Raw genomic sequence first — 15,571 nt, 5'->3', positions numbered from 1 at the left:
TTTATAAAATCCCATTAAATTTGCACAAGGTGCGAGGGTCAGTCACTGGGCTGTCTGGAACATGTCTGAATGGGACAGTCTGTACAGCACAGAGAATACTGTGTGGCACTTCATTCAGGGTCATAAATGATGCTGTATTATATTTGTTTGACCATGAGGCCATGGCTTTGTCCTCTGGTCAGAAGTAGTGCACTACAGATCTGCTATCTTAATTTGACCAGTTTCTCACAGTAGGAAAAAAATCCTACAGCTACAGGACATGTGAATATTTATGTGGATAATAATTCATGGGGATTTTTGTAGGGGTTGATACATTTTTCATTCGGGCAAATCAAGTCCGACAATTTAAAGTGGAAATAACAAACTTTAGAAGTCTTCTTAAAAGTAGAATACACTACAGATTTGAATTTCCTGCAGCACAGAGTGATCAAATAAAGATAGAACATCTGTATATAAGGAATAGAGTGGCATTTGGGACACATCCTATGTCTTTGGTCCTGACTTTCATGATCAACAATAACCTTGCTGGGTTCTCTCTGAACTGGGGTTGGGTACAGCTCGAGTCGCAAAATTCCGGGAACTTTCAATAAATTCCCTGCTTCTCCCAAAACCTCAGTTGGGGGATTCCAGGAATGAGGAGGGAATAAGCAGGAAATCTAGGATTCCTCCAATCAGGATCTCTGGAAAACTAAAAGACTACTACACTATCAGTTTCCTACCCGAGCCTGTGTGTGTGTGTGTGTGTGTGTGTGTGTGTGTGTGTGTGTGTGTGTGTGTGTGTGTGTGTGTGTGTGTGTGTGTGTGTGTGTGTGTGTGTGTGTGTGTGTGTGTGTGTGTGTGTGTGTGTGTGTGTGTGTGTGTGTGTGTGTGTGTGTGTGTGATTGATGGCACTACTGCGTGTTGTGTGTCATGAGTGTGAGTGTACTCTTGATGTGTGTCATCTAGCTGAGGTAATCTGTTGCTGGAAGCGGCGATGGTCTCATCCTGGTCATGCAATATTCATACTGGAGATAGTTCAGGCTAATTTCCTGGGAGTTGAGTCAGAGAAGACCACAGAAAAGAATATGTGTAATACATTTATAAAATCCCATTCAATTTGCACAAGGTGCGAGGGTCAGTCACTGGGCTGTCTGGAACATGTCTGAATGGGACAGTCTGTACAGCACAGAGAATACTGTGTGGCACTTCATTCAGGGTCATAAATGATGCTGTATTCTATTTGTTTGACCATGAGGCCTATCTTTAGTTTTTGCCTCCCTTTTTCTCCCCAATCTCATGGAATCCAATTGGTAGTTACAGTCTTGTCCCATCGCTGCAACTCCCATACGGACCCGGGAGAGGCGAAGGTCGAGAGCTGTGCATCCTCCGAAACACGACCCAGCCAAGTCGCACTGCTTCTTGACACAATGCCCTCTTAACCTGGAAGCCAACCGCACCAATGTATCGGAGAAAACACTGTACACCTGGCGATCGTGTCAGCATGCATGCGCCCGGCCCGCCACAGGAGTCGCTAGAGCGCGATGGGACATAGACATCCCGGAGCCTGGACTCAAACCAGGATCTCTAGTGGCACAGCTAGCACTGCAAAGCAGTGCCTTAGACCACTGCGGCACTTTTGAGGCCAGATCTGGTATCTTAATTTGACCAGTTTCTTGCATTAAGAAAATAGTCCTGCAGCAACAGGACATGTGAATTATTATGTGGATTATAATTAAAGGCCATTTTTGTAGGGGTTGATACGCTACCAGCGCAGGAAAATTCTCTGCGACAACAGAGTGATCAAATTAAGATAGACCATCTGTAAATAGGGAATGGAGTACCATTTGGGACATGTCTTTGGTCCTGACTTTTATGATGAGCAATAACCTGGCTGTGTTTTCTCTGAACTGGGGTTGGGTACATGAACACTGTACTGTAATGTGTGCTTCTGAAGCAGCTCGGATGCAGTATGGATGGACGGTAGTCAGAACACATTAAAAGGCATTAACAGAGGAAGAGAGAGCAGGCTGTTGATCTGCTTAAATAAACATGGCACCTTAATTGTAAACTATATTCGTGGGGCATGCACTAAAAGACTACAACACTATACGTTTCCTACCTAAAACAATTAAGTCAAGCCTTGGACCAATCAAAATACCCTCTCAGTAGATAGCATACAGAGACACTATAATTGCTTTGGCTTTTTTGGAACAAGTCATGTCTCAGATTACCTTCCACCTTGGGTCCCTGAAGGCATTGTGGGGAGCAGCGCTGGAGCAGCTGAGACTGCTGGTCTCCCGTTAAGAGAGATATAGCGCCTCCGCCTATGTCCGGGAGACTAGGAACAGGCCGTCACAGGCCCACAAACCAGGCAAGCACGCGCACACAGGCCGGCTAGCTAGGCAGTCTGCTATTGTTAAGTCAGCAAATGGGTTTGAAACACCCACCTTTAGGTAGAACATGGAAAGGATCACATCATGGCACAAAACAGCAATTCCCTACTGAATATAGACCCAGTCAAAATGAATCTCATTTCTGGAGCTGTTTTTTGATCTCTAACATTTATTTTGGTGGCAGATTTCCCTTTCCTAGGTGAAGGAAAAGAAAGTGTGTGTGTGTGTATGTAAAAGCTAACAACATGTACAACACGTACAATTACGTACATTACAACATAATGCTATATAACGGCACACATGCCCCTTATTAATGTAACATGCCCCTTGTTAATACAACATGCCCCTTGTTAATACAACATGCCCCTTGTTAATACAACATGCCCCTTGTTAATACAACATGCCCCTTGTTAATACAACATGCCCCTTGTTAATACAACATGCCCCTTGTTAATACAACATGCCCCTTGTTAATACAACATGCCCCTTATTAATACAACATGCCCCTTGTTAATACAACATGCCCCTTATTAATGCAACATGCCCCTTGTTAATACAACATGCCCCTTGTTAATACAACATGCCCCTTGTTAATACAACATGCTCCTTGTTAATACAACATGCCCCTTGTTAATACAACATGCCCCTTGTTAATACAACATGCCCCTTGTTAATACAACATGCCCCTTGTTAATACAACATGCCCCTTATTAATGCAACATGCCCCTTGTTAATACAACATGCCCCTTGTTAATACAACATGCTCCTTGTTAATACAACATGCCCCTTATTAATGCAACATGCCCCTTGTTAATACAACATGCCCCTTGTTAATACAACATGCCCCTTGTTAATACAACATGCCCCTTGTTAATACAACATGCCCCTTGTTAATACAACATGCACCTTGTTAATACAACATGCCCCTTGTTAATGCAACATGCCCCTTGTTAATACAACATGCCCCTTGTTAATACAACATGCCCCTTGTTAATACAACATGCCCCTTGTTAATACAACATGCCCCTTGTTAATACAACATGCCCCTTGTTAATACAACATGCCCCTTGTTAATACAACATGCCCCTTGTTAATGCAACATGCCCCTTGTTAATGCAACATGCCCCTTGCAAATACCAATACCCATTATGTCTTTCTACAACTTCAGGATGGATCAGAGACAATAATGACATGTGATACTGACATCATCAAATAGATGGGTGAAAAATAAAGCTCGAGGCCAGCTGGGTCCAGCGAATGAGATCACTCGTCACAATAACAGTGATGTCACCATTACATACAATACATGCAATTCCACCATCTACATCTTTTGACCCCTCCCCCCCCAGCCTGTGTTCTACGTTTTACCTAAGCCTTGTATAGCTAATGCACATGTTACAACCTGCTATAATTGTATGTAGTCAATACAAACAGCACAAAATAAGACAATGGTATGTGGATGATACTGGTACCCAATGCTACTGTTTTGTATTACAAAAATGAAATACTTCATGTTGATGTTTTAGTCAAGAAATAGCCATGTCATAGGTTGATAATAACAGAGAAGGAGTGACAGTTGTGTACATGGTGTGTTCTCGGAGAGTAACATAGCCCGTCTGTCTGTTGTGTGTGTGTGTGTGTGTGTGTGTGTGTGTGTGTGTGTGTGTGTGTGTGTGTGTGTGTGTGTGTGTGTGTGTGTGTGTGTGTGTGTGTGTTCACTGGAGTGAGACGGCAAGCCGACTAGGTGTGTTGCTATGGAAACCAGGGATAGCTGTGTGTGCTAGCTGCTCATATAAGACAGGGTGACATATAGCCTGTGTATAGCCTGTGTTTCTCACCCCTGTATAGGGGCAATGCATATCTGTCTGTCTGTGGCTATACTACCACCTGCAAGTGTTACAGCTACAGGATCGGTGTCTGACTGTGTCCTGTTGTCTGTCCGACCTGCCTCTCCTTTATCTTGCGCCAAGCCCATCTACCCTATTGTGACATCATGGGGTGTGACATCATCAGCCAGGGAGGCAGCCTCTCCAGCAGAGCCCAGAGCTGCTCAGCATGCAGGGCGTCAGGCCCATGCTGGAGAGAGCCGAGCTGAGCACTCTCCCTTCCCTGCATGATAACGCTAGATACAGCTCCAGATACTGATACAATGGATCTCCCCATACCATGTGAAAGACGGTATGATTCATTATATCATTACCAGTATTAGTACAGATACTACTGTTGTAGAAGGAGGAGGAATAGGGCTGAGTGAGTGAGTGAGTGAGTGAGTGGGGGTACTAGGGGTGCATCTCAATAGTCTAAAGTCACTTCCCTCTCCTTGTATCCTTCCCCACAATCAATCCAAGTATGAATTCAAGATGGCAGTTTGGCTAGAACACAACATCATTTGAAAAGCTGTCAAGCTCCCAACTCAGGCAACTCTCTGGTGGCAGGCCCTCTCCTCTCTAACCTCTAGGCTACCTGTCAATGGTCACTCCATACAGTAGAGTCATGTTCCCAGCTGAGAGGGACCGAATGCATTGCAGTGTAGTGTAGTTCCAAAACACTTCAGTTATGCACAGGTATGCGTGAAGAGGTGGATAGTCAATCCTTACAGTACCTCAACAGACCTTTCCTCTAGCATAACTGGATACACAGAACAGTACAGTCCGGAAAAACCCAGTATTTGGCAACATGGATCATGTAGTTCCAGACACTCACAGCCCACAGGAGCGCCCCAGTCAAATGGACACATCATTCCATAGATAGATGACACACTTTACCAGATCTCTCTGAGAAAAGAGGTTCTGACCTCAAGACACTGGTCAAAGTTTGTTCCCCAACAGTGTGGGAAGCCAACAATCTTGATTGCAAAATATCTCACCTCCATGTTTTTTTAAACAAAGACTTACTCAAACGCAACTAAATATGACACACAATAATAAGTAAAAGGTTGTTGTCCTTACCTTGTTGGAGGCCATCTCGCCGACTGAGTGTCTGGTCTGCAAGGTCTCCAGCTGGTCCAGGCACCAGTCCAGCTCCTCCAGCGTCTCAGTGGCCAGTTTCTGATAGGCCTCCTCTGGGGGGGCAAGACAGGGGGGCAGGGGGTCAGTACAGCGGCGCTTCAGGGGGCTAGCGCAGACTGCTGGCCCGGGGTCTGCCTCCCCACACACAGCAATGCTGAGATGCCCCGAGTGGACGCATGGGTGACTCTTCATACTGGTGCAGAGGGGCCAGTAGGAGAGTGAGAGAGGCCAAGTCACAAGTCTGATTTCCACCCCAAGACAGACACCCTGATAGGGTGAGACCAGATGGGCTTAGAGTCCTGAAACCAATCCCTGAGACCCCCCTCCGTGTCCAATAGTCCTACTGTCCAAACCTTTGGAGGAATGACAGGGGCGTATCGTCCTGGAACCTAAACCTAGCCCAAAACCCTGCACCAGGCTGTTGAAGCCCAAGCACCCCTAATAGAGCAACAGTTAAAATCACAGCAGAGACTGAGAATATGGAAGGTGCCCCTTAGGTTTGGATACGATACAGACAACACCAAAACAGAGACAAAGACAAACACACACACACACACACGCACAACAACACACAGAATCCCAGTATCTCAGTGGTGTGTGTGTCTGAGGTTCAGTATACAGTCCATAGAAGAGATATAATTCCAGTCATGGAGAAGGATGAAGAGCAGTCTGGATAGCAGGCCCATGTCTGCCCAGGGGAAGGATGGAGAGACAGAGGGATAGACGAGAGGAGGGAGGGATGGGGGTGGAGGAGGGGCAGTAGGTCCAGACGCTGTCCAGAATCTCACAACCAGCAGGGTTTCATCGCCAGGCTGGAACAAAGGGGAGCACACTGTAGCATGCTGGTTGGCTGCCTGGCTGGCTGGCTGGCTGGCTGGCTAGCTGTGGGGTGCGCGCTTACCGCACACACACACCACACACACACACCAGATGGAGAGCTAACCGTAACACATCACTCAGCCTCCCTGCAGCAGAAACGCTACATGCCAACGCTATAATCCAATGAGTGTGTGTTGAGTCTGGGCTCCGTCCTATAGATGATGTGTGTGTAGCATCCTTGGTATCCAGACGGCAGATCGCTGCTCTTCCTCAGAGCTGTACCTAAAGCCTGAGAGGACTGCACTGTGGATAGGGGAGGGCCCCACAGAAAGCCTGGCCTGGAGTATGAGGCAGGTGAGCTGGAGCTCAATTTGCGTGTCCATTCAACGGAGAAAGAAAGAGGGGTGAGGGAAAGTAGGTGGACAGATAACAGGAGACAAAGAGAAAGAGGGATGAAGAAAAAGAGAGGGAGAGAGAGGAGAAAGAGACAGAGCTTCACGGGTTTTTCCCAGACCCTTCAAGCGACTACGGTTTCTCTGATGTATCGTATGAGGTATGTGTCTGAGACAGATGACTGAGAAAGAGAGTTATGGGTAGTGATGCTTTTTAAAGAGGAATAATCTCTGAATAATGATTGTAAAGTCAGACAATTTCAAACAATGTTAGGGTGAGGTATCAGTAGTCTATTCTAACCCCTTTCAAACCTCAAATAAGAGTATATCAAATATTTGTAATTTCTATTATATTCTATATTCCTTATTTCCTAAGCACTGCACTGAAGCCTCTCTAATCATTCATTAGTAGAGTGTGTCACCTTCTCAAAACCCAATTAACCCTCTTGCTGTGTTCCGGTTGAATTGGACCGATTTACTAGTTTCCTCTCTGAGAAATGTAGTTCATTTAATCTGACTGTCATAAGGTTCCTCGACTTTGTCCACACGGCATCTGAACACACAAAATACATTTTGATAATTTCCAAAACATTTTGGGTGTTTTATTTCACTTTTGTACACCTGTGGTGTTCACGGTCAAAAATCTCCGGTCATTAGAAATGAATGGGTGAGACTACAATTAGTGTATAAAATTGAGTTCAGGCACATGCTCATTCATCAGATGGACACTCTTCCTCTCCCAGACCCCCACATGCATGTGTGTTTGAGCACACACACACACACACACACACACACACACACACACACACACACACACACACACACACACACACACACACACACACACACACACACACACACACACACACACACACACACACACACACACACACACACACACACACACACACACACCTCTCTCCCCTTCTTGGCTTCCATGGCAACCCCCACAGGAACCTTTCCCCAATAGAATCTTTCCCCCACGGGAACCACACCTGTTGGAATTCTCACAAACAATCGCAACATTGTTCTAATAATATATAGAACTTTTCTTGCAGCTCTGGTATATAAAGCTTTTTTGAGGCCTTGCTCACAATTCATTCAGTGGCAGTACATTGACCAAACGATATACTGTATGTGAGGCTCTTGATCATATCTTTGATCATGCCACTGGTGAGGAGGAGAGAGTCCTTGTTAAACTTTGACACAAAGTAGTCTGTGATAAATAGCACAATATGTTTCATCTGAGTATTTTTTATAGTCAAAATAATCCATACATTATGCTTTTTTTACTCAAAAAACAGTTGCATGTGCTCAGGTCAATGAGGCAGCTACAGACCATAAATAGCAAATAGAAGTTCAAAACTTATAGTGTTCACAAGAACTTAAGTTGATAAAAAGATCTAACACACATTAGGTGATAATTTATGGATTATTATGGATTTATAATCAGCTATAATGGGGCGGTCATACCTTGTGGGATTGGTAATAATTTGAGAAAGATTTATGGAGTTCCATTACTTTAGGACTTGGTGAGTTGGTTTAAGCATGTCCAGTTTAGGTCACCTAACAGGACAAATTCAGACTTAGTGTAAGGGGCCAGGACAGAGCTTAGGGCAGGTAGGGTACAGGTCAGTGCTGATGGAGGACGATAACACCCAGCAACAGTCAACAAAGAGCTATTTGAAAGTGTAATGCTTAAAACCAGCAAGTCAAATTGTTTGGGGACAGACTTGGTGGGGACAACAGAGGACTGAAGGTGATCGTTTGTAAAGACTGCCACTCCCCTACCTTTGGAAGATCTGTCTTGCCGAAAAAGGTTATAACCAGAAAGGTTAACATCAGTATTCAAAACACTCTTGCTTAACCATGTCTTAGTAATGACCAACACATCTGGATTGGAGCTGTGAACCCACACTTTCAATTGATCCATTTGAGTTAATAAGCTTGTGTGTACGTGGCTGCTATGAAAGTGAACTGTGTGTGCGGGTGATCAGGGGTGTACTCATTCCACCGATTCTGTAGAAAAAGTTTCTTGAACTGAAGCAAACGGAACGAAACGGGGATAGACCTACCTGAATTCATCCAATAGAAACTCTAATTTGCAACTGTTTGGACAAATGATTCCACCCTAGATCAGCTAGATGCAGGCAAGAGTGTGCAAGGCGGTACTGAACGAGTCACTGTCTGTCTCCTTCATTACTCACATTTTCCTATGTAGCAACCTCATGATGGGTATAGAGAAAATTCAAGTATCATGTAGTAGCCTAAATATATCGCTGTTACATTGAACTTTGTGAATGGAATATGAATAACAGTCATCTAATATGCTGTAATAGAAATAAGGCCATGCTCATGAAAAAAAATGTGTTGTCCTCCCTAATCTTAAATGCACCGACTGCCACTGGTGTCTGCATATGTACTATGTGCCAAATGTACAGTAATACGGTTCAAAGTAAGGAACGTTCCCTACATGTGTACAGTATAGGCTATGTGTGTGTGTGCAACATGTACAGTCATTTTCCCAGCATGCCTCAAACATCAGCATTGCATCACTGTAACCGGCCCTAAATCTCTCTGTCATTCTCCTTTGTCTTTCAAGCTCAACACTTTTACATTTCCCTCTCTGTATCTCTCCCTCTCTGCATCACTCTCTTTCTCACTCAATGTCTGGGGTCTCTCTCTCTCTCTCTCTCTCTCTCTCTCTCTCTCTCTCTCTCTCTCTCTCTCTCTCTCTCTCTCTCTCTCTCTCTCTCTCTCTCTCTCTCTCTCTCTCTCTCTCTCTCTCTCTCTCTCTCTCTCTCTCTCTCTCTCTCTCTCTCTCTCTCTCTCTCTCTCTCTCTCTCTCTCTCTCTCTCTGTGGCTGGGGTGCCACTCTCTCTGACAGAGACTGCACTGACGTCAATGACATTCTTCTCATGCTTAGTGCGACATCAGACACCAGCACACAGAGAGACCACTCTGCTGCACAGACGCCAGGCTGCTACCAAACACTGGACCGGAGCAGCTAGGAACACTGGAGCTGGACTGGAAGTGGGAGAGGGGTAATCCTGTACATACCGCCAGCAAGGACATGTTGTTGTTTTAATATATGTTGCCATTGCTTTGGAAATCATCATTATCATTTAGATTTGAGTCATTTTGCAGATGCTCTTATCCAGAGCGACTTACAGTAGTGAGTTCATACATTTTCGTACTTTTTTGTACTAGTCCCCTGTGGGAATCACACCCAAAATCCTGGTGTTGCAAGAGCCTTGCTCTACCAACTTCGCCACAATGACACCAAAACCCAAATTGGTTTAAATCCATTATATTTTATGTCCAATCTTCATGAGATTAAAGCAGAAGGAAACTATTTGAGAGATACAGCTACATGGCAATACTTTGTCCCTTATACCAGTGGTTCCCAAATGGTGGGGCTCCTGAAGTTGTAATAGCAGAATGCACAAGGTGCAATTTCGAAAATCGGTTTGTGCATCACCAGTTTTCCTCTTGTCATGTCAGTCATTGCAGACCTTAGAGAGTCATTTAGAACTGGTCAGAAATGTCCAGATCAATTAGCTAACATTTTCTAGCTATGTTTTTTAGCCCACTGATTTTGTTTTAATGTTTGAGTCACTCAAATATGACATGAACACACATAAGACATGCAAAATGTGTAGAATTGCATGAAATTAGCTTTAAAATGGCAAATTGTATAGCGTTGCAATAAATCAGCCAACAAGAGGGGTGTGAACAGTTTGTGTCATGAACAATGCTTGTGCCCATAGCAATAGATGTGTGCAGGGGTAACAAGAATGCCATGGTAACAAGAATGCAATGAACCATTAATAAACGGACAGCTGTTCCATTCCCTCACCACCTAGTCTGGATCACAAGACGAGTGTTATCTTTTCTCCTCAGGTCAGAGTTCACACAGCTACAGCACTCTTCATTGGTCTATTCTCCTCATCCAGTCTATTCTTAGCCCACACTAAAAATAGCCGTCTTCAAACACCAACCAATCGATACATTGATGGACAGATGTCTAATAAATAAAGTGATAGGGGAGGGAGGAGGGGGACGTAGCTGAAAGAGACCAGCCTAAATGTCATGTGGGACTCATGGCAGGGCTCGTCTAATGCCCCATTGGCCTCTCCATGTCCCATTTGGACTGTTCTACATGACCTCCTTTATTGTCCTTCTCAGCAGGATAGCACCAGTATCTTTAGATCAAATTTCACTCCTCAAAAATGGAATTAGAATGTAAAACAAAGTTTAAAAAAAACATTTAGCTGTTAGCTAAACAACAAGTTGTATTTTGAGGCTTAAAATCAAAACTAAGATGTTTTGTGGTTGGATTTGCAGTATGTATTCAGTTTGAAAATTTTGACTGAGCAAGCAACTTTTGACAGGCTGGTTTCATCTGGACAAACAAAATACGGTTGCTTAGAAACCAGATACCAACATGTTCTGTGGAGAAAAGACTTTAAATATTTGCATAATCGTTATGATTGGAGAATAGCTGTGGGGGTGATGAATCAGGATCAAATCCTCTGTTCTCCTCGAGCTTATTAATGATACAATGTTCATATTTGAAGATGCAAGAAAGGCCAGTCTCTTTGGCACATGACATGGAGCAAGCACAGAGAGTGGATTAGCTAAAGATACTGGGACCCAGGCTAGGATGACACTGCCAGCACAGGCCTTCACATGAATTACAAGTAGTCAATTCTCTCAAACAATCAGTCCCATGACTCACACTCTCTTTTATGGCCAGGGCCATAATGGATGCACTCTAATAATTTCTAAATATAGTGCAATGTCATCATTTATTCACACACTGTGTGCTACACATGTTCCCGGGTAGATAGTGGAATGTTTTGTGAGAAAAGGAGGTTTTGAATGTCATGGCACCTTACACTAGTGCATACTGTACATAGGTTTGGCTTGTCACACGTGTTTTGTTTTAACAGGGCAATAAGAGCCTGTGGATTTTAGCTTGGATATGTGTGGCCCAAATACAAGATCTACAGCACTCTGAGTATGAGAGGAGCACGAAATGGGACAGAGTATGAGACCTGGTATCAGAGTATGGGACCTACTAACACAGTATGGGACCTACTGACATAGTATGTGACCTACAGACACAGTATGGGACCTACTGACACAGTATGTGATCTACTGACATAGTATGTGACCTACTGACATAGTATGTGACCTACTGACACAGTATCGGACCTACTGACATAGTATGGGACCTACTAACACAATATGGGACCTACTGACACAGTATGGGACCTACTAACACAGTATGGGACCTACTGACACAGTATGTGACCTACTGACATAGTATGTGACCTACTAACACCGTATGGGACCTACTGACACAGTATGGGACCTACTGATACAGTATGGGACCTACTGACACAGTATGTGACCTACTGACATAGTATGTGACCTACTGACACAGTATGGGTCCTACTGACATAGTATGTGACCTACTGACACAGTATGGGTCCTACTGACATAGTATGTTACCTACTAACACAGTATGTGACCTACTGACATAGTATGTGACCTACTGACACAGTATGGGTCCTACTGACCTAGTATGTGACCTACTGACATAGTATGTGACCTACTGACATAGTATGTGACCTACTGACATAGTATGGGTCCTACTGGCATAGTATGGGACCTACTGACATAGTATTGGACCTACTGACATAGTATTGGACCTACTGACATAGTATTGGACCTACTGACATAGTATGGGACCTACTGACATAGTATGGGACCTACTAGCAGGACCTACTAACATGGTTGGCTGCTTACCCCGTCACACACACTGCCAGCCCTACATAGTGCTAGAGGGCAACGAGAAGTGCCCTTCAAGAACAGGTGTATTCTGGTCCCTGTGTCATCTCCTGAATTAAACACCTGAGAGAGACGCCCTATTCTGAAGTAGTAGTGGACCACTCTCCTCTTTGACAAAGGCTACCAACAATCTGTGTCTTACAGATTGCTTACAGATGATTACAATACAAAAATGAAAGCAAACTTGATATTGTTCATTTCATTGTTCTGTTGGTTGGCTCTGGCTTATTAAGTACATTGCTAGTGAATGGCCGATTCGTTTCATGGTGTTAGTTAGACACACTGATTTAGATGTCATTCCCATCACTGTATACCGGGTCACTGCTACAGTGGGGAGCGAAAGGTAAGGGGTCATACCAGCCTGCTAAGCCCAGCCTCAGATGTAGTGACTTGATTCTAGCAGGATCCCATAGGGCTGTGTGGAATGTAGGGTCTGTCTGTGAGCTGTCAGTCAGGGGATGGAGCATGGGGCCTGACAGCACTTTGGCACAGAAGCCTTTCCATACAAGGCTGAGTGACAGACAAACAGGTGAACCGCAAGTCAAACAGTCCTGCTGATGCTACTGTACCAGGGTTGCTAACCACTGTTCTGCAGCCTTTATGCTGTTTGGTTCCCATTGTGCTGTACTGTAGCTACAGGCGTATCTCTTCCAAACATGTCAGCCATGTTGTATTTACTACACACTCTGGATCGCTTTGGTACAGTGTCCTGTTGTTTGGCTCGCCCTGAAGGATCTCTATGTCCTCATCCTCTATCTCTGGTCTGACAGTTCCCATCCCAATGTCTGTCATATCACAATGCCATGACACCATCATCAAGGGCTGCTGCATTTTACCAAGCTGATAGAATGGATGATATTGCTGAGTATTCTCTCTCCCTCCTTTCACTATCAACATATTCATACAGTACACACACACACACGCACACACACATACCACAGGAGGTTGGTGGCACCTTAATTGGGGAGGACGGGCTAGTGGTAATGGCTGGAGCAGAATCGGTAGAACGGTATAATATACATAAAACACATGTTTTTTTGTTGGTTTTTTTTACAGATTTTTTTTTTTTTACCCCCTTTTCTCCCCAATTTTTGTGGTATCCAATCGCTAGTAATTACTATCTTGTCTCATCGCTACAACTCCCGTACGGGCTCGGGAGAGACGAAGGTCGAAAGCCACGCGTCCTCCGAAGCACAACCCAACCAAGCCGCACTGCTTCTTAACACAGCGCGCCTCCAACCCGGAAGCCAGCCGCACCAATGTGTCGGAGGAAACACCGTGTACCTGGCCCCCTCGGTTAGCGCGCACTGCGCCCGGCCCGCCACAGGAGTCGCTGGAGCGCGATGAGACAAGGATATCCCTACCGGCCAAACCCTCCCTAACCCGGACGACGCTACGCCAATTGTGCGTCGCCCCACGGACCTCCCGGTCGCGGCCGGCTGCGACAGTGCCTGGGCGCGATGCAGTGCCCTAGACCACTGTGCCACCCGGGAGGCATAAAACACATGTTTTGATGCCATTCCATCTGCTCCGTTCCAGCCATTATTATGAGCCGTCCTCCCCTCAGCAGCCTCCACTGACACACACACTAACAAACACAAAGACCACACAGATAAAGACTATCAGCGTACCTGTGAATGAGGTCTTGGTGATGGGAGGTGGAATACACATGGGTGATCTCCTGGTGTGGGGAGAAACAAAATACACATTGATCTCCTCCCAAAACACTACTACTGTACTACCTCATTCTATCTCTCTCCTATCTAACACCTCCTGTCTTTCTCCCCCTTCTCTTTCTCCCCACTCTATCTCACTAACAGAGGTAAATCTGCTGCACCCTTTCCAGCTGAATCAGTCCCCATTCATCACAGATCTTGCGTTGAACAGGAGGGCTATGGCGGAGGGCCCCTTTATTGAGTGGGACTGCTGTTGTTGTAGTCCCAGTGAAGACCAGCAGGGGGAGAACTACAGCAAAGGATTCACATCTTCTCCAACACATTGTGTCAAATGCAGCAGCAAGTGTCTGGTGGTCAAAATACCAATTAGTGGCAAAAAGATCGGAATTGGACTGCCTGTGTAAACACAGTCAAAGAGAGATGACATGGGGAATACTGAAGCCGTTTTTAAGATAACACCATAAAGAGAGACTTCAGTTGGAGATATCATATAAATACATATATATCCAATATATAGCCCCAAAATCCCCAAATTACACTAATATTTAGCTATAATTAGGGTAGCTTTGTGCCTTGCTCTAGACTACTACACAGCAGTAATTACAGGTTAATTGTGTATAAGATACATACAGTGTATGCTTCCGAAGACTTACTTGTTGGACACTCTGTCTTGTGTACAATTGGTTAATGCAGCGAAATTATTCCGTACAGTTCTTAGACTGGCTAGAACCTGGAGTAGATCAGGACAGATTGACATTAAAACCTCACATTAATCACATGAATCTCTTGAACAGTGATTGCCCCATCTAAACTGGTCAATGGGCCTGGGTCTTTTACACAATTTCAGCATAGCATACTCTACTGTGGTTTCCTGAAGGAATTAGGCAACAACACAATACATCTTGCTTAGCAATCGTGCCATTGCTCACCTGTGCAAATGGTGTTACAATCATATCGTCGCCATGACTGCAAAAAAGATAAAAAGATAAAAAGAGGTTAGATTACATTTTTTTGACACACCTTTGTCTACAGACATTCTAAACATGGCCTTCACATTTTAACCCTCTGCGTGACAAAGAGGAGATGATCCCAGCTGTAGCCATGACTATGGCAAGACTAGAGTATTATGGCTATACAATGTGGCCTCAGGGCATTTCATATTATTCTGTACGTAAATCTGTGACACCCCATTTAGTATGATATGTTACGTTATGTAAGATTATGCATGGAATTGCGGTCGTAAAATGTCATACTGTTAGAAGACATATACTATCATACGTCTTATACAGTCGTACAATAGCATATGCATTTGATGATGTAACTTATCATACTTCTTGGAAGAGGTATTATTTTGATACGTCTTTCTCTGAGACCAGGTTGCTTGTTCCATAGTAACAACAAAGGGGAATTACGGGGATAATTTACGTTGGTGATTAGGTGAACTA

At 44.4% G+C, this 15,571-nt stretch overlaps 1 protein-coding gene and 1 long non-coding RNA gene across 4 annotated transcripts in view; one reads left to right on the top strand and one right to left on the bottom strand.

Annotated features, from left to right (window-relative positions):
* Positions 1-15,571, bottom strand: part of LOC139545636 (3',5'-cyclic-AMP phosphodiesterase 4D-like) — a 282,467-nt gene that overhangs the window by 15,790 nt on the left and 251,106 nt on the right. For all 3 annotated transcript variants that reach the window (XM_071353610.1, XM_071353611.1, XM_071353612.1), the window contains exons 3-6: positions 15,056-15,092; positions 14,780-14,856; positions 14,082-14,131; positions 5,321-5,433 (exon numbers count right to left, since the gene is read on the bottom strand). In XM_071353610.1, coding sequence (XP_071209711.1) covers positions 5,321-5,433; positions 14,082-14,131; positions 14,780-14,856; positions 15,056-15,092 — 277 coding nt within the window. The remainder of the gene's footprint in view (positions 1-5,320; positions 5,434-14,081; positions 14,132-14,779; positions 14,857-15,055; positions 15,093-15,571) is intronic.
* Positions 6,278-10,317, top strand: LOC139545638 (uncharacterized). Its single transcript, XR_011669103.1, has 2 exons — positions 6,278-6,752; positions 9,518-10,317. It is a non-coding gene; the product is annotated as an uncharacterized lncRNA (long non-coding RNA).

The sequence above is a fragment of the Salvelinus alpinus genome, chromosome 19 (genome assembly GCF_045679555.1).
Source record: "Salvelinus alpinus chromosome 19, SLU_Salpinus.1, whole genome shotgun sequence".
Lineage (NCBI taxonomy): Eukaryota > Metazoa > Chordata > Actinopteri > Salmoniformes > Salmonidae > Salvelinus > Salvelinus alpinus.
Note: the sequence above shows the minus strand (reverse complement) of the source record. Positions and strands in the feature narration are given on the sequence as shown.